Raw genomic sequence first — 18,761 nt, 5'->3', positions numbered from 1 at the left:
ACAATCCAAGAATCCCAGTATCAAACTATAGTTCAGTAAAGAAAACCAGTGCATAGAAGTTATATTTAAAAAAACAAATTTTAAAAAGATTTTATTTATTTATTTATTTATTTATTTATTTATTTATTTATTTGAGAGAGAGAGAGACAGAGATAGCGAGAGAGAACACAAGTGAGGAGAGGGAGAAGCAGACTCCTGGGGAGCAGAAAGCCTGCTGCGGGACTTGATCTCAGGATCACAATCTAAGCCAAGTGCAGCCACTTAACAGACTGAGCCATCCAGGTGCCTTTAGACAAAAGTCTCCTTAATGAAAGGGACTATAAAATGAATAGTAAACTGAATTTTAAAAACACATCATAAATTATTAGAATGACAGGGATAAAGATACCAAAGGCTTCAGCAGCTTAGAAAGAAGGGCACATGGGACAGATTAGAATTCAGAAACATCAGGCTTCTCAATAAATAGGACAGATTGCTGGAAGATAGTATCTTAAAAATTCTAAGGGAAATTTTTTTTTCACTCGTATGTGGAATTCAAGAAAACAAAACAAAGAAAAAAGATAAGATGATAAAAAAAAAACCCACACCAGACTTTTTACTATACAGAACAAAATAGTGGTTGCCAGAGGGAAAGCGGGTAGGAGGCGATGGGTGAAAGAGACAAAGGGAATGAAAAGGTAAAAACTTCCAATTGCAAAATAAATAGGTTGCGGAGAAGCACAGTACATTAATTTGAAACAATCTATGCACCCCTGTTTATTGCAGCATTATTTACAATAGCCAAGATATGGAAGCAACCCAAGTGTCCGTCCATCAATGAATGGATAAGGATGTTGTGTACACATAGAATGGAATGTTACTCAGCTATAAAAATGAATGAGATCTTGCATTTGCAGCAACATGGATGAACTTAGAGGGTGTAATGCTAAGTGCAATAAGTCAGACACAGAAAGACAAATACCATATGATTTCACTCATATATGGAATTTCTGACCAAAAAAACGCAGACCAAAAAACTCCACTCAAATACAGAGAATTGGTCATTGCTAGAGGGGCAGTGGGTAGGAGGATGAATGAAATAGATAAGAAGGTTAAGAATACACTTATTGTTATGAGCACTGAGTAAAGTATGACACAGGAGGAGGGAGAAGCAGGCTCCATGCCAGGAGCCCGACGTGGGACTCGATCCCGGGACTCTAGGATCGCACCTGGACCAAAGGCAGGCGCTAAACTGCTGAGCCACCCAGGGACCCCCAGAACTAAAGAAATTTTTAAACAAAGCTAGTACTAACTCCAGGAAAATTAGAGTTGTATAAGTGCACCACAGTGTAGGCAATGGCATAAAGAGAACTATTAACTGAAATTTATTTGGAAGATAGGATTAATGGCCTGAGTTAAAATCTCAACCTCTATTAATTTATGTTTTTTGATGCATATCAAGAAATAGCAGAAAAGGCAATTAATTAGAAATATGGAGGCAAATATCCGAAAACAGAAGGAATTACAGATTATTTCTGGGTTAGGAAAGACTGCAACAGGAGATAGCTTTATCAACATTTTAGCACCATTTCTTAACTATGTACCTGTGTCATATAAGTAAGATTATTCAAAACTATAATCAATCATATTTGGTTCATTAATGAAGATTAAGGTCAAACTGGAGAGTTGTCTCTAGAGGTATGTTCTAGAGCTCTAAACCTGTCAGGGAGGATGCTATTAGCTACTTTATGAAGATAAGCATGCTTCCTGATTTACCTCTGACATGAAGTTGAGAGAACTTTTTAAATTTATTTTTTATTTAAAAGTCAGATATGAGATTTCAAAAAAAGTTGAAACTAAGAAAAAAAGTCAAATATGAGAATTAAAAAGCAAATGAATTGAGACCAGAATAAAAATAAATAGAATAAAACTTCTACACCTTGACTTAAAAATATTATCTACTGCTAAGATTAATAAAATGACTAATGACAGTATCATAGGCTATACATACAGGTTTATATTGATGTAAGAGCAATATAAGAAAATTGGGTGACTATTAAAAACAAATTTGACACAATATTGAATATACTGGATGCTGCCTTCACAGCAAGGAGGCAATATTCTTCACAACTATTCTTTTTAGTTTGACCATTTTGCTAATAAATGAAATTCTAAATGTCATATTTTGAGAGTAATAAAGGAGATTGGGGTAAAGAGTTAAAATAGATATATTTAACCATATACAGAAGAACAGCTGTCTTCAGATATTTTTCCTGTGGAGGAGGAACTTAACACATTCTTCAGTGTGCAGAATGAGCATAACAGTTAAATATTTCATACATATAATTTTCAGCTCAAAATGAAGAATCATATATTTCCCTGAAAATAAGTAAGCTATACTCTGTTGTGGTATGGCCTCCAACTTTAGAAAGATTCGCTAGACATAGAAACTGCATATACTTCAGTTTAGAAGATTGAATTTAGGCTTTGTGTAGGAGAAGAATAATGAATTCTCTCCCAATTTTATTTTTTTTTTTCCAATTTTAAAATGTGATACCAAAAAAAAAAAAAAAAAACCCAGTATTTTTCAAGTATTTTAAGAATCACAATTGAACTCTTTAGATGTGTATTTAATGGGTTGATTTATAAAAGGGGGGGGGAATCCCTGGGTGGCTCAGAGGTTTAGCGTCTGCCTTTGGCTCAGGGTGTGATCCCGGAGTCCCAGGAGCGAGTCCCACATCGGGCTCCCTGCATGGAGCCTGCTTCTCCCTCTGCCTGGGTCTCTGCCTCTCTCTCTCTCTCTGTGTCTCTCATGAATAAATAAATAAAATCTTAAAAAAATAAAACTACTTAAAAAATATTCTCATAGTCTAAGTGACAAATTTGAAGACAATATTTAATTTCATAAAATGCAAAAATCTCCAAAGCTCTCAATATAAACCATAATCTTAAATGATCTACTCCATGAATACCTTAATACAACAAAATTGGATATTAGGTGATTTTCACATATAAATCATGTGTCAGCAGAACAGCTAGACTTTCTACCAAAATATACCCACACATTAAAGATGTTGAAGAATTATGAGAATTCTAAACTTAAGAATTTTACTGAATAAATGCCATGTGGAAACAAACATAAGGAAATATATACAAAGATCTTTTAAATATGCAATCTATTTTATGTGGAGATAGAGTTGAATTTTATTCTACAAGAATAACACAGAAAGGAAAGCTTCGTGTAATAGAGCTCCTTCTTCAAAATTTTTGTTGTTGTTCTGATACTATGGGGTGCCCTATGGATCAACAGAGATAAGGGCCTCCTCCTGGTTTCCTCTAAAAATGAGATCCTGCCAATTTCAGCAAAGAAATGCTGGCATGGAGACAGGAGCCCATATGAGCTACTTTGAGCCTGTTCTCCTACCCTGAAGAAATGCTCAGAAGTGAGGAAGCAGCCATGCCTGATTATCTTCCAATACTACTAGATGTGAAAATCCTCCCAAAGCCTAGGAATCAACACTACAGAACTTTCTCTCAGATGGAAGAATGAGGACTCTCTCTGGTTGCAGGATAGGTAGTCATTTTTTATTAATGTGGTAGTATAAATAGACTTTTACTCTTCCATTCTACTAAAAATACGTTACCACTTAACAGAGCATAATTTGCATTTTAATTTTTTTTAAAGATTTTATTTTTTTAACACAGAGAGAGCACAAGCAGGGATGTAGCTGGCAGAGGGACAGGGAGAAGCAGGCTCCCTGCTGAGCAAGGAGCCCAATGGAGTGTCCCATCCCAGGACCCTGAGATCATGACCTGAGCTGAAGGCAGACACTTAACTGACTGAGCCACCCAGGCACCTCTGTGTTTTAATTCTTGCGCTATATTTAAAGGTATCCCAAACAGAATGTTTAATTATTAATCATAGAAAAATGCTTTCTGGTTCTACCTATCAAATATTGTATTTGGGTTTATGATAGATAAAATCTACTCTAATAGAAAAAAACTTCCATAAATATGTTTATACCCAGAAAAAAATTACAAGCTATAATAGAAATGATTCTGTGGACAAACCTTCTTCTAATTTTAATGACTGCACCAAAGTTATATTCCACAGAAATCTAACTGCCTGATACAATATTTTCAATTATTTATATTTTGGAATAAGTGTATAGTAATTATTATTTATAAAAAATAAAATTATTAAATAAAAATAAAATAAAATTTATAAAATTAAATAAAATTCAAAAATTAAAAAAATTAAAATGAATATTTGTCTCAAAAATAAATTATGACAATTACCTCTACTTTTTGTGTTGAGCGCTGGATGTTATAAATGATGAATCACTAAATTTTACACCTGAAACTTATTACCTTGTACGTTAACTGGAATTTAAATAAAAATTTGGGAAGGAAAATATAAAAATATTTATAGCTTTAAAAACAAAAGGCATTTGTATGTGGCCAACTTTTCAGCCTTCTGTAAAATTCTTACATGTGACTCAAAGATTTTTATCTGATAAAATATTTTTAATTTATAATTCTCATAAGGCTTGTTTCATGTTTAGTTTACATAATTACTAATTATTAATATAATGCATTTATACTTCAAATCTTCATATTAATAACCAATTAATATCAATATTTATCATAAAATAATTTCAACTTGCTTCGGTATTAGTTTTTTTCATTGCTTTTTCTTATACTTGGTTCTTTCGTACTCTGTCATTAAAATCTTTTCCAGATAGTAAGCAATAGCAGTCCATTTGTCAGCATACTGAACAGCAACTTATAAGGTATATAAAGTGAATGCCTTAAAACCATTGAAAAATGAAAGAAACTATCCACCTTCCAACTCAAGGCACAGAATATTATGTCCAAAGCCTTCCATATCCTTCTCACAATAGCACCCTTCCCTCCTTTTTCAGGGCCTACTGCAACCCCTAATTTTTGTTAATTATATCCTTACTTTTATACCTAGTTCTAAAATTGTTGTATCTTTAAGGTTTTAAACTTGAAAGGAAAACCACTATGAATATTATGGAACATGAGTTGTATTATATGAATTAGTCCTTACACAATCGTGGGAGGGGATGAAGGAGGAGAAGTCCAAAAAGGATCAGAAAAAATAAACATGCCTGGTATTATTATGTCAGACCTGGCAGGATGCTAGGCATATCCAGCTACTAGAGTGGAAGTACAAAAAGACTTGATGGACTCAAGGGAAAGTTATTGGCTCTTGGGACTATTGCCTCATATGTAATAAGCATGCAAATTTCCTCCCATATCTTCTATGGTCTGATAACTCACTTCTTTTAGTGAATAATATTCCATTGCCTGGGTGTACCACAATTTATCCATTCCACTAAAGGTCATTTTTGATGCTTCCAATTTTTGACAACTGTAAACAAAGCTGCTGTAAACACCAAAAATGTATTTAGTTCTACTAGCTGCAATATATTTTTTAATATGTAACCTATTATCTCAACCCTATTGTTCTCCCCCATACCAAGTGATTTGTAAATATCACTCACACACAGTAACTGCTATGTAAATATCTATTGAACAAGTTTAATAGAAATTCATGAAGATTATAAAATTTAAAAGTCTGATAATATCAAGTGTTGAGAAGGATATGAGACAATTGGAATTCTCAACCATTCTCAGAAAACTAATATTGACTAAGCCCAAACCTGTGCATACACTAAGATTCAACTCCTATCTACATATCCAAAAGATCTGCAAACCTATGCTCACCAAAAAATACATGTGAGAAACGTTAACAGCATTATTCCTAAATCTCGAATTTAAAATAATCCCAAATGCTTGCCAACTGGAGAATAATCATATAAATCATATTTATTTGTAAGTCACACAAGGATATATTTCTACTAGATTTCAATGACAAACTACAACATGAATCTCATAGATGTAATATTGTGAATCTCAAATTATCTAAATTCTATTTATATAAGTTCAAAGGCAGGCAAACTTCTCTATGATATTTGATGTCTGAATCGTGTTTACCCTTGTGGAGGGATAGTGACTACAATGGGGTACATGGGGGAATTTCTAGGGTGTTGATAGCCTTGGTTTCAGTGCTGATTACACAGATGTGTTCACTTTGGAAAATTCACTGAACTGTACTTTTGATATTTTGCTGGATATATTTCCATAAAAGTTTACTTATAGAAACTCCAGTCCAAATTGATTTCTCTTACACTAGATCATAACTTGCTTCAGCAAATCTTGTTTCAGACTGTTCAGGGTGTTATCAGCCTTATATACTATTTGGGTTTTTAGCTCCTTGAAGTAAGAGAATTATTAGCTAAGTATTAATTAGCAAAATACATTGAGCCTCTGTGGAACAGGCTTGAATGCCAACCACCCTACCTGCTGTTCCATTTAGGTAGTCACTGTTTTTAAATGAAAGTTTACATTTCTCTTGGTGAAATCAAGATTATACTCCCTTATGTGAGACTAACAGAAAACCAGTTTATGCATCATCAATCTGCAGTTTGCAATCCTAATACTCCAGATTCACTTGATTCATTGCTCGAACTTAATCTTGAAAGCCTCCATCATGACTTTTCACAACTCTTGACAGGATGGTCTCTTGTATATATTTTCCTTCCATCTCCAAATGCCATCTCACCTTTTGACCAAAAATGGTCCCATCACTATCTCTCCTGGCTGCTTCTACTCCACAATTTAAGTGTTAAAACAAGAAGTGTGAATAACTGAATGGTCCCTAAATCATCACCCTTGAGAAAAGCCCCCTCTCTTGGACTCTCCATTTGTAGTCTGTCATTTTCAACATGCTTATGAGAATTGCTTAATAATTTTCCTAAAAACATAGCTTTCATACCCACTCCAAAAAGTTTGATGGTTAATATTCAGAATTTTTAAATTTTTAAAAATCTAAGCATGATCTTTATTAATCCTCCTTGATATAACCCTGTCATAATTTTTTCTTCAAGTTATTTAAATTTCAGTAAACATATACTGTAATGTTAATTTCAGGTGTAGAATTTAGTGATTCAACACCCCCCTCCCCCAACACAAGACACTTCCTTAATCCTTATCACCTATTTAACCCATCTCCCACCCCTCTCTCCTCTGGGAAACCATCAGTTTGTTCTCTATAGTTAAGAGTTTGTTTCTTCGTTTTCCTTTCTTCCTCACCCCACCATGTTCATTTCTTTCTTAAATTCCACACGAGTGAAATCATATGGTATTTTTCTTTGCCCAACTCATATTTCTATGCTCACTCTGTATCCTTCACAAATCAATCTGTATTAGTCAAGATGAACCACTTTTTCTGGCCTCTGATTTTGCTAGGGAATGGCCTTCCACCCCAGTAAGTTCTATCCACCAAGGCCAAGGCCTTCTCCACAAGTCCTTTCAAGTTCATGCAACTGAAGGCATACCTTCTCTGACTTTCTATGACATGTTTCTGCCTTGTTACTTGTGTGTATATTTAATTGCCCCTTAACTGTGAGTCCTTTGAGGAGAACATGTCATTCTTATCTTTAGCTTTCTACAGTTCCTAGCCCAGTGCCTGATATAGGCAGGCTTTTAATGATCTCAAATGTATTGATTTTCTTTTTTCTTTTTTTTTTTTTTTTTGGCAGTTCACTGGCCACTGTTGCCTTCCTTCATAGTTACTTCCAAAGTCTGTTTCCCCCGGTCACAACTGCAAAATATCAAAAGTCCGGGAAAATAAAAAATAGTTCAGAATGGTCTTAGAGGTTCATTTTAGAAGTCAGTTAACTGGTAAAGAAGAGTTTATGTGATTTACCAAAAACTGCAATATTTCATTTAATTCTTACAAATATATGTATATCATAATATAGGAGGACTGAATACAGAGGTCATATTATACTATGATGTGATAAAGTACCTTCCTAAACATATCCTACTAGATTTAGGATTGAGTAAATTGGTGCAGCAGTTTAAGAACAATCTTTTCTCTATTTTCTCGACAACTAGGAAGCAGATGGTACCTAGGAGAATAAGTTAGGTAATTCCAATCTCAACTGTAGTTTAAGGTTTTAGAGAGGTTACTAAACTTTTATGCCTCATAGAAATCTGTAAGGATCTAAGTCACAGCCTTTCAAAAGTCTCTCTCAGAGATGGCAAGGTGATTCAATGGAGTACCAACAAAATTTCTTACAAGAATTTGTTTGCATTTACCTAAAATAAACTTTACCGTATGGGTTTATATGCTAACCTGACACATAACATACTCCAGGTATCCTGAGAGAGATCATTACTCTGCCCTTCCACTTCGTGTACCAACTGCAATTCATGCATGCCCCCTTAGGAAGATAAATGGATAATATCTACAAACTCAGTACTCTAGGGAGTGACAGGACAAACTTTAGCTTTAGGCTGTTTTGCTGGTTGTGTTCAAATTATCAAATGGGCTCATAAAGATAAATTGCTAATTTTTCCATTACAAAAAAGAGGCTTGTTCAAATTTGATTTTTTCTATAATGAGTGTGACACCTAATACTTAAAAAAAAAAAAAAAAAAAAGACCCATAAAGTTCTTGTTTAAGGGGACATTTAAGAGTGGATGAGAACATCCATTCCAAACATTTGGAAGTATTTCTAGTATTATGCGATTGTTACCATAAATATGTGTTTATCAAAACTATCAAACTTTCAAGTGTGTATTTTTAAAGCTTTGAAGCAAAATTTTGTTTAAATGGCTTCCAAATCTTTCAAAATCTCTTTGAGTTTTAACGCTATTTGTTAAAATATAAAGTTACACAACATCAAAAAACCAAATAATCTGATTAAAAATGAGCAGAGGACCTGAATAGACATTTTTCCAAAGATGACACACATAGGTGACCAACAGGCACATGAAAAGATGTTTACTATCATTAAAAACCACCATATCACCTCATACTTATCAAAATGACTAGTATCAAAAAGAGAAGAAATAAGTGTTGGCAGGGATATGGAGAAAAAGCAACTCTCATGCACTGCTGGTGGGAATGTAAACTGAAGCAGCCACTGTGGGGAACAATATGGAGGGTCCTCAAAAAATTAAAACGAGAACTACCATATGATTTGCTTATTCCACTACTGATATATCCCCCCAAATGAAAACACTAATGTGAAAGGCTATATGCACCCCTATCTTTGTTGCAGCATTATTCACAATAACCAACATATAGTAGCAACATAAGTGTCCATTGATAGATGAATGAAAAAAGAAGTGATACACACACACACACACACACACACAATGGAATAGTACTCAGCCATAACAAGGAGATCTTGCCATTTTTCACAACACAGAAGGACTCAGAGGGTATCACGCTAAGTGAAATAAGTCAAAGACAAATATGACTTCATATTTGTGGAATCCTAAAAGCAAAACAAGCAGAAACAGACCCAAAAATACAGAGGACACACTGGGGGTTCCCTGAGGGAGGAAGGGCAAAATGGGTTAATGAAAGTGGGTATAAAAAATAAATAAATAAATAAAAAATAAAAAAAAATAAAAAATTTAAAAATAAATAAATAAATAAAAAGAAAGTGGGTATAGGCTTCTAGGTATGGAATGAGTAAGTCATGGGGATAATAAGCACAGAATAAGGAACACAGTCAATAGTACTGTAATAGCACTGTATGCTGACAGATGGTAGCTACACTTTTGGTGAGCCTAGTGCATAAAGCTGTAGAGTCACTATGTTGTACATCTGAAATTAAGGTAATACTGTGTGTCAACTATACTGCAATAAAAAAATTACAAACCTGAAAATATATAATTCATTCTAGTATTTTTTAAGAACTGAATGACATCATGGAAAATGGAAATTTGTCATACAAATTTCAATAATTTTGCTTAATTGGTAATTGAACTTAAAATCAGTTACTAACACACAACAGAAACACCCAGTGATAAACTTTTCTATATGAAGATATATATTTTTGTGAGTCAATTTTTTCAGCTATGGAAGCTACTGAAGTGACATAATGGAGATAAACCAGATTTTTAGAACTGCCATGACAGTGTTGAACCAAAATTTTCAAAACTAATGAAACACCATCTTACTTTAAAATTTTTTAATTTTGGTCTGGTTAACAGTGTTGTTAGTTTCATGTATACGATATAATGATTCAACACTCCCACACCTCACCAAGTTCTCATCGCCACACATGCACTCCTCAATCCCCATCATCCTACACTTTTTAAAAATGAGATTACCATCACAGTTCAGTAAATTATTCATTAAAAATTACTTATTCTATTTCATATGTTTCATAAATCATTTATATATTAGCTTATAATGTCTAAATTTAAAAAGGGGACATGCTCAAAAGATGTTACTGAGAAATGTTATCTATGATCAAAAACCCAGAAACTATCTATCTAGAAAATGTCAAAGAGATGCTTTATAATATTAATGCCAAATATCGTTCCTGTATTTATATGGGAACTAAGATGGTTTTCTCAAACCACTGAAAGGTGACAGGAAAATTTGAGTATTTAAATGAATATAACTGCCTATATATCTACATAAATAGGATCAAGTACAGAGAATATGTGGTGATAAAATATCTAAAAATCTATATCCAGATATTCTTAAACATTCTCAAGCATTATATCTGGGAAAAAAGCATTACCACAGAAATACGTCCATTTTAATATAGATGTGTTAAAGAAAAACAAGGCATATCACCATTTCATGTTGAGATTTTTTTCTAGATTTAACATTCTAATTTCATTCAATATAACACAGTCACAAGTCTCTTTTATGATCTCATCAGTATATTTACTTAAATTTTTCCTAGGTTTTACGTATCAAACCTGCAAGGCCCATTTGTATCTCCAAAATTATTTTCATACCATCATATACCTTGCTTGGTCCATTTTCTTTTTGGTAAGGCATGAAATCTATTTAAATGACGAAGATGCTGCAATTATACAAAATCTATTCTAGCAGAGAGACTTAGGACACCACTCATCTCTTTCCAGGTTATAATGGAAGATTTCCTGTTAGTTCAGGCTTTCTAAAAAAATCTACAGGCAGGATTATTGTGTTGTCAAGGACCATCCTCATTATTAATTCCTGGATGATTACAACCTATTAAGGTCCCAGTATTAGGAGTCCTCAATATTACAAATCACGTAAGTTACTGAAATCAGGGAGGAATCCTATTCTGCATTCTGACCATCTATTTCGTACATTCATCACTTAGCTGCAAACTTCTTGTACACAGGGATCGTGCCTGATTTATCCAGTGCACAATGCCTAACATGTAGGGGACACTCATCTTTGGGAGAGTCAATGAATGTACTGTACAAAGATATAGTAACAAATTAATGGAGACATTAGTTCAATACTAATAAGGTACATGAGAAACTATGATACATTTGGAGTAAAATAGATTTCCAGCTTTTTCCTGTGGTTATATAGAACTTTTCCAAATTTAAAAAAACAACTTATTACTATAAACAGTTTTACTGAGTTCTACATGTTACAAAGAATTGATAGTTTCTTGAAACCATTTCCCTACACATTACCTTTCCCCTGGCTGCTACTGGCCTTATGAGCAACAGAGGCAGTTACAAGTTTCTTCCGGAGAACATTTCATCCTGAGTGAGAGATACAGTGGAAGGAGCCCCCTAACATCTGCAGTCAGACCCTTTGGTTTTTTGTTTGTTTTCACAGAAAACTATGAATTTGGCAAACTGCACATTTACTGGGTATATGCTGCTACCACATGCTCATTGCTAAAAGTGCTTCTGTTTGTTGCATTCCATCGTATCACATTAGCAATTTAGTATTGCCTATGTATATATATTTTAAAAAGAAACATTTTAGGAAAAAGCACTAGAATCTAGAAAATTCAACTATCAAAGCTTTCATTTTTTAAAATGAATTTTCTTATTTTTGGAGGGAAAAAATAAACTAATCCTTAATGGAAAGACTATGCTCTTTAGTTCTCTTGGATCATCATTAATCCCAGAACACAATGGAATATACATTTTCTTACCAAGCATGATTTCATTCTAGGTAGAGAATAAAAGCATTCTAGGAAAATGAATCAGCTAAATGAGACTTAATGGGAAAATAGATAAATTATTATAAATTTACTTAAAGAGCATTTGCTAGAATAGTTTGATTACAGTGCAATGTCCCTTAGTATATACAAAAGAGAAGAGAAAAAACTTTTACTCACCTTTTAAAGACTGTCTTAGTCATGAGCACATGTATTTTTAACTTATTAAATAAATAAGTTTATATCATAAATTTTTATTGTTTATAAAAATATAAAAATTTCTAGTATTTAAGATAGCTAAACAATAGATCTTATGTTTTTAAACACCAATGTTAGTTTCTAATGGATTTAAAATATAACAGCTTAAATATTTAAATTATGAAAACATACACTATTCAGCAATTAAATGTTTAATAAGAAATTAATGTTTGTTAATTTAAGAAAAACAGCACCAAGAGAAAAGGAGGCATTCATTACAATACAGGATCTGTTCAGGGACTTAAAACATTTTAGGTATTGATCTAAGCAGTAAAAATACAACATACATATGAATTATGCAAAGCACAAAGCCACAACACAAGTCATTAATAAACAAGGGTTAAATACAATCATTTCACATTGACTAATCACAAAAATACAGTCATTAAATTAAGACATAGGTTAAGGTTTATTTCCTTAATCATGCTTATAAATTATTACAAGATTTTCCACAAGATGGAGAACATTTAAATGTAGATTTACAACTTTCTTCCCAGTTATATTTTAATGATTTAACACTTTATAATTCTGCTTAAAATGAAATGTTTGAGATTTCATATTGTTCATATATGCATAATACATATACACCCATTTGTAGTTTTCTAACCTAGTGAATAGGATCTGCTGAAATTAAAGTTACCCCTGAATGATTATTCATCTGTTAATAAGAGGTATTCTGAAGTTTGGGTAGTATGTAGCAAAACAAAGAGGTAAAAGGTTATATCTAGTTTTAACAATAAAAACTTCAGATCCCTTAAACCCTTTTAATATAAAAGGCTAATTTAAGGAATAAAATTCTTCATATAATAAAAGAAATCCAGGCACTTTAATATATATGTACTTTATACCTATAAAAAGTGAATAAATAAGTTTGTAAAAACTCTCATATAAACACTGTGATTTTTAAAATTTCACCTTCAATTTATGAAAAAAAAAAAGGCATTACAGTTCTTCACTAGTGCAAAGACTGAATTATCCAATGAGCTCCTTTTGGAACAGGCTTGTAGTAAACAATGAATTACGTACTTCTAAGTTACTATTTGATAACTGTGGTTTATTTTCTTGGTTATTAGTTTTTGTGAGAATGAAAAAGTTATCTATGCACAGAGCTTTACTGAACATGCAGGCTTTTTCACTTACAATATAATTTAATACAAATACCATGACACAGTATATTGGAACATAGTACTAGACACCTTCCAATACAATATATAAACATTGTGTGACACTGTGTGTATATATATATCACAATGTTATATAACAATTATATCTCAAAATAGGGAAAAACTTGTCTAAATGCCATAGAAATATGTAGAGAAGGTTGATAAACCTTGTAAGATGTTTTAAAATATTAAAAACATCTAAAACTGACCCCAAAGGAATAACTGTACTTAAAGTTATAGAATATTAGAATTACATTTTATGCTAAATTTAAAAAGGATCATGTTTATTAAATAGAACAGGGGTCAGCAAACATTTCCTGAAAGAGCTAGATAAAAAATATTTCAGGCTTTAAGGGCCAGTCTCTATTGCAATAATTGTATACCAAAAGCAGCCATAGTAATACATTAAAAAAATGAGGATGACTATGTTCCAATGAAACTTATTTACAAAAATAGGCAGGAGGTCAGATTTAGTCCATGTGCCATAGTCTGCTAACCACTTAAATAGAACGTATGAAACAATTTTAGGTATTTCAATACCTAGCACAAAGCAGTAGGTAGAAGCAAATGTTTAAGGCTTTGTGAATTAATAAATTGATGAATGATTAGAAAAATAAAACTTCTGTGCTTAGAAACAAATGCCATTATAATTCAATCCTCTAAGTGGTCTGGAGCCTGCTTTCCTAACTGGGACAAAACCTGAGGAAAGCAATCCATAGCCTTATTGGGAACTAGGCTTGCAAACTAAAGCCAAAAAAAAACGAAAGACAACGTAACAGATCTAGTACAGAGAAAGTGGATTTCCAATGTAAGATAGCTAACAGAAAAGGGTACCTTTTTATATTTGAGTTCCTACGTTATTTCGAATCTCTCCAACTAGACTATAAAGTCCATAGGAGTAAGAAATAGTTTTTTTTTTTTAAATAGCTGTAGCAAGCACAGTGTCTACGATATAGATGGTCAATATTTTATTAAGTAAATATGTGAATGTTTTCTATGGCAAAATATGTTTTTGTTAGTTCCAACAAAGTGATGCTGCAATTTAAGATCTTCCTATAAAGTTAAATTTTCCTTTTGTTTTGTATCAGTCACAGTAACTATCCAGATGCATTTCAGCCTGAACTAGAACTTGACTTATTCATTAAATGGCATGAGTTTGAAACTTGGGTTTCTCACAATGTAAAGTTTTGACTTGGGAAAAGCAAACTGAGTGCAGGCAACAGTGTTGGTTATAAAGCCAGAGTTATAATTATTTTTTTTAAAAAGAACTGCATAACTTTACAAATTATAAATAGGCTCACATCAGTTTTTCATCTGGAAGAAGTGTACTTGGTTGTTCAGGATTTAAAATATCAAAAGTGATCAAAATGCTAATTTCAACATATTTATATATTAATTACTCTTCAAAGCCTGGATATTTGAAATATACTCAATAAACCAGTCATGAACAATACTTATGAATTTTGTCTATGGCTCCAAAAAAATAAATTAAAAGATTCCCAAAACACAGTAACTCCACACAGTGAAGAAATATTTAGATAAATTACTATATAAATATCTTTCCATGATGTATGTAATAAACTGTAAACAATTCACTTTAAATTTCTCTATCTTTTAATATTTTCACATTTCCAAACAAAATACTAAGTTTAACAATGATAAAAAAAAAGTTTTAAAGACTGTTATTTGCTTTTGGATCAGTTACTAGACATTGACAGACAAAAGCCACATACAGTTATACACTTAAACAAGACACAGCTTAATTTGCCATTGTAACAAGCACAATGTTAACATTATATACAAATGTATATCGTAAAATATTTACAATTAGGAGACAAGCCAAAGATGTACCGTAGGAAAATATTTCCATTAGAATAGTGCTATGGTTCAAAATTACTTATAAAAAATAAATACATATAAAACTATTATATATATTACAGTACTTGAAATTGAATGGATTTTTTTCCAAACTATCAAATTTAATAACACAAGCCAAGATGGCCAGTATTCTGCTTAAAATAAAAAATCAGAAGATATAGCATGTACCATAATTCATAAACAAGCAGTTAAAGAAATGGGGGCATGATAAAACAAAACAAAACAAAACAGACAAAAATAAGATTATTATCGTACCGATTTCCATGGTCCCCGATGCCATGTTGCATCATCAGGGCAAGCATGCACATGACATTGTACCACACTAGGTGGCTTGTTTAAGATTTCACAGTTTTGCTCTTGTGACATTTGGCCATTGGGAAATTGACATATAACGAATCTTGATTTTATTCCTCCTCCACATGTTTGTGTACACTAAAAATAAGAAAATTCAAAACTATGTGGTTTTAAAGACATTATATTGCTTTATTCAATGTTTAATACATAAGTATTAATGCTAGAGTTTTCTTCCTAGGTAAAAAAAGTTTTAGTTCTATAATAAAAAAAAATGACAAAATTTTGAGAATTAGTACCATAAGATGTTTCAATATCAAGGACCTATAAAATAGACAAGTCAAATAAAACTGATTTACTTAATAAATATTAACTACATAACTTATGATATCCCATCAATAGATTACTGGGTAACCATGAGAGCTACTAAAATAGATCTAAACTTATAAACAGGGAAAGATGTTTGGTATATGTTACATGAAAATAGTAGGTGGCAGCTTGTGTAATATGAATCTATTTGTGGAATCCACACAAGACCAAAGTCTGGAAGGAAATGTATCAAATATTAAAAGTTCTCATCTCCTCATAATTTTCCCTATCATTTGAATTTTTACAAAGAGCATGCCTAAACTCAGGAGTAAAAATGTTATTTTCATTTTGGAAATTGTAAAAGAACATTTTTAAAATGTAGTTGATATTTATTGGCAGCTGGTCAGAAGTGGATCTTTAAACAATGATTTCAAAATGCTCTATGAGAAACAAAGGGTTGCAGAAGGGGAGGTGGATGGGGGTATGGGGTAACTGGGGGACAGCACTAAGGAGGGCACTTGATAGGATGAGCCCCGGTGTTATACTATATGTTGGCAAATTTTTAATTTATTTTTTTAATTAATAATTCAAAAGAAATGCTCTATGAGAAAAAATATATATAAGTCATTAAATATATTTGACTAATTGGGTGATTTTGTTCATCCAAAGCCAATATAAGTCTTTCTTACTCTTTCTCCTGCATAATATAGGTGGGATTTGTATTCATCAAAACTATTTTAAAAACTATCTTCATATCCCCAGTGTCTAGAAGAATGCCAGGACATGAAGTGCTCAATAATTGATAACTATCTGCTTAGAAAATTCGCCATGTGAATGGCTCAGTAATAGGATAAAAGCATGGCCTATGTATAACATCTAATTTTCTATCTTTATAGCAACAAAACTTCCTAAGAATATACTAATTTTAGAAAGGCATTAGTGATTCACAGACATATTGGCTAGCATAATAGATTCTGCTAAAAAATGTGGAACATTTCCTATCACGAAGGAGTGATTTATACCATGACAGTCTATTAGAAGATCAAGATTTTCCTAAAAATAAAACCTTTCTGTGTAGTATGGTGAAGGAAGATTTATCCCGCAGTAACAGCGTGAGGTACTTAACTTTCAATCTTCAGAGAGTCACCATCTCCAAAATTTTAGAAAACATTCAGACTTACTTCTCCCCAGCTGCCGTAGCTCCACTGTGGACAAGGGCCTGAATGGCAGTGCTGGGCCTCTGGGGGCCTGGAGGCTGCATCACAGGAAGTGGCACTCTGTCCGTCTTCATCCTGGCAGACCACAACTCTGCGCTGAACACCTCGAGCACAGCTGCTGGAGCACTGGCGAGGATAAAACACAAACTGTGGATGCCACATCGTGAAATTACATGGGGATAAATCAGCATTTGGACTCAGGTTCAAACTCTCCCTTCTAAACTCCCCCTCTCGTTGGGAAAATTTGAGTGGAGAAATCTGCCAAGAACATGAGTGTCTGTTAGAATTTGTTGATGGAAGGAGAAAAGGTAAAGTCTGCAATAGCGAATCCAGGCCCATCCTACGTGTTAAGTAGAAAGGAATTAAAAAAAGAAAGTCACTAAGCTTTGATATTGTTTTTCTTTGTCTCAACTTTTATGTAAAATATGAACTACAATTGTACCTTTTCTAGGTTCGTGGTTTTACACCCGCTTACTGCACACTGCTATTGCAGTAATTTCTAGGTTTGATTTTTTTTCATAAACATTTACAGTCTTAACCTCTTAAAAGATTCTTTTGTTTTTATCATAATGGACTCTAATCAGATTGTTTTTAAGTGCATTCCTCTGTAATCATAATATCACATTAGTGTATAGTTCATTAAGGACTCTGGGGATTTGCAATCTGCATCAAAAATCGTTTAATCCTTTTAAGATTCAAACTATTGATCTTCAGATAAATTTAGCATTAAAAGTATCTGATGTCATTGTATACATATCTGTTAAAAGGCTATAATATAACAAAATTATAGAATTAATATAACTCAATAAAGACAACTTACTGATCCCCATGGTCCTGTTCTCCATTGGTTTCCTCTGATTGACGGGTAGACCCCCTGATTTTGATTATCCTCTGGTTTGTGAGTTAATGGAAAATTCCTGCCTGGAAAATGGCTTGGCTGCTCAGAGGAACTTGGAAAGTGACTGTACATGGGTGGGCAGGCTGCCAGGTTACATTCTTGTTCTATCAAAGGGCGAACTGCAGGGTCACAGTAATTCTCATTAATTGGCTGATGGTAGTTGATGCATAAAACTTGTCGAGTTGTTTTTCCATGGCCACAGGAAGCTGAACACTGATCACAAATTTACCCACATTTATAATGTAATAAATCACATTATTATACTGTCAATTATATTTGAACTTTTCATTTTATTTTTTCTTGTAAAAATACTTACAGGTGACCAATTCCCAGTTTGCCACTCCCCACAAGGGTTAAAACAAACAGATATTTCAGCAGGTCGGGGTAAATGGGCACAATAAGATTCATCTGCTATTCCATCATAAGCATCACGACAGCTTACATAACGGGCTTGATTACCTTGTCCACAAGACACAGAACACTTAAAAAAAAAAAAAAAAAAAGATTGTACCAAGGTGTTATAACAGTACATCTCTCAGGTAGCTTTCGCTCCAATTTCTAAAACATGAAGTTTCTTTAAAAAATTATAAATAATATCACTTGGCATCACTTCTGAGTAAAATGAAGACAGGGCAATGAATACCCTACTCCTTGGTTCAGATCATAAATTTACAAATGAGATATTCGCAGTAAGAATAAGATACTACTCAATTTCTTAGAATACAGATTATTATTTGCTAAAAAG

General features: G+C 32.9%; 1 protein-coding gene across 4 annotated transcripts in view; it reads right to left on the bottom strand.

Annotated features, from left to right (window-relative positions):
• ADAMTS20 (ADAM metallopeptidase with thrombospondin type 1 motif 20) overlaps positions 1-18,761 on the bottom strand; it is a 162,665-nt gene that overhangs the window by 50,572 nt on the left and 93,332 nt on the right. For 3 of the 4 annotated variants that reach the window (XM_072798274.1, XM_072798276.1, XM_072798275.1), the window contains 4 exons: positions 18,333-18,497; positions 17,939-18,229; positions 17,083-17,244; positions 15,557-15,733 (listed from right to left, as the gene is read on the bottom strand). In XM_072798274.1, coding sequence (XP_072654375.1) covers positions 15,557-15,733; positions 17,083-17,244; positions 17,939-18,229; positions 18,333-18,497 — 795 coding nt within the window. The remainder of the gene's footprint in view (positions 1-15,556; positions 15,734-17,082; positions 17,245-17,938; positions 18,230-18,332; positions 18,498-18,761) is intronic. The other variant, XM_072798277.1, reaches the window with a different exon arrangement.

This window comes from Canis lupus, chromosome 25, assembly GCF_048164855.1.
Source record: "Canis lupus baileyi chromosome 25, mCanLup2.hap1, whole genome shotgun sequence".
Taxonomy (NCBI): domain Eukaryota; kingdom Metazoa; phylum Chordata; class Mammalia; order Carnivora; family Canidae; genus Canis; species Canis lupus.
The sequence above is the reverse complement of the archived record's forward strand: the minus strand, read 5'-3'. Positions and strand labels throughout refer to the sequence as shown.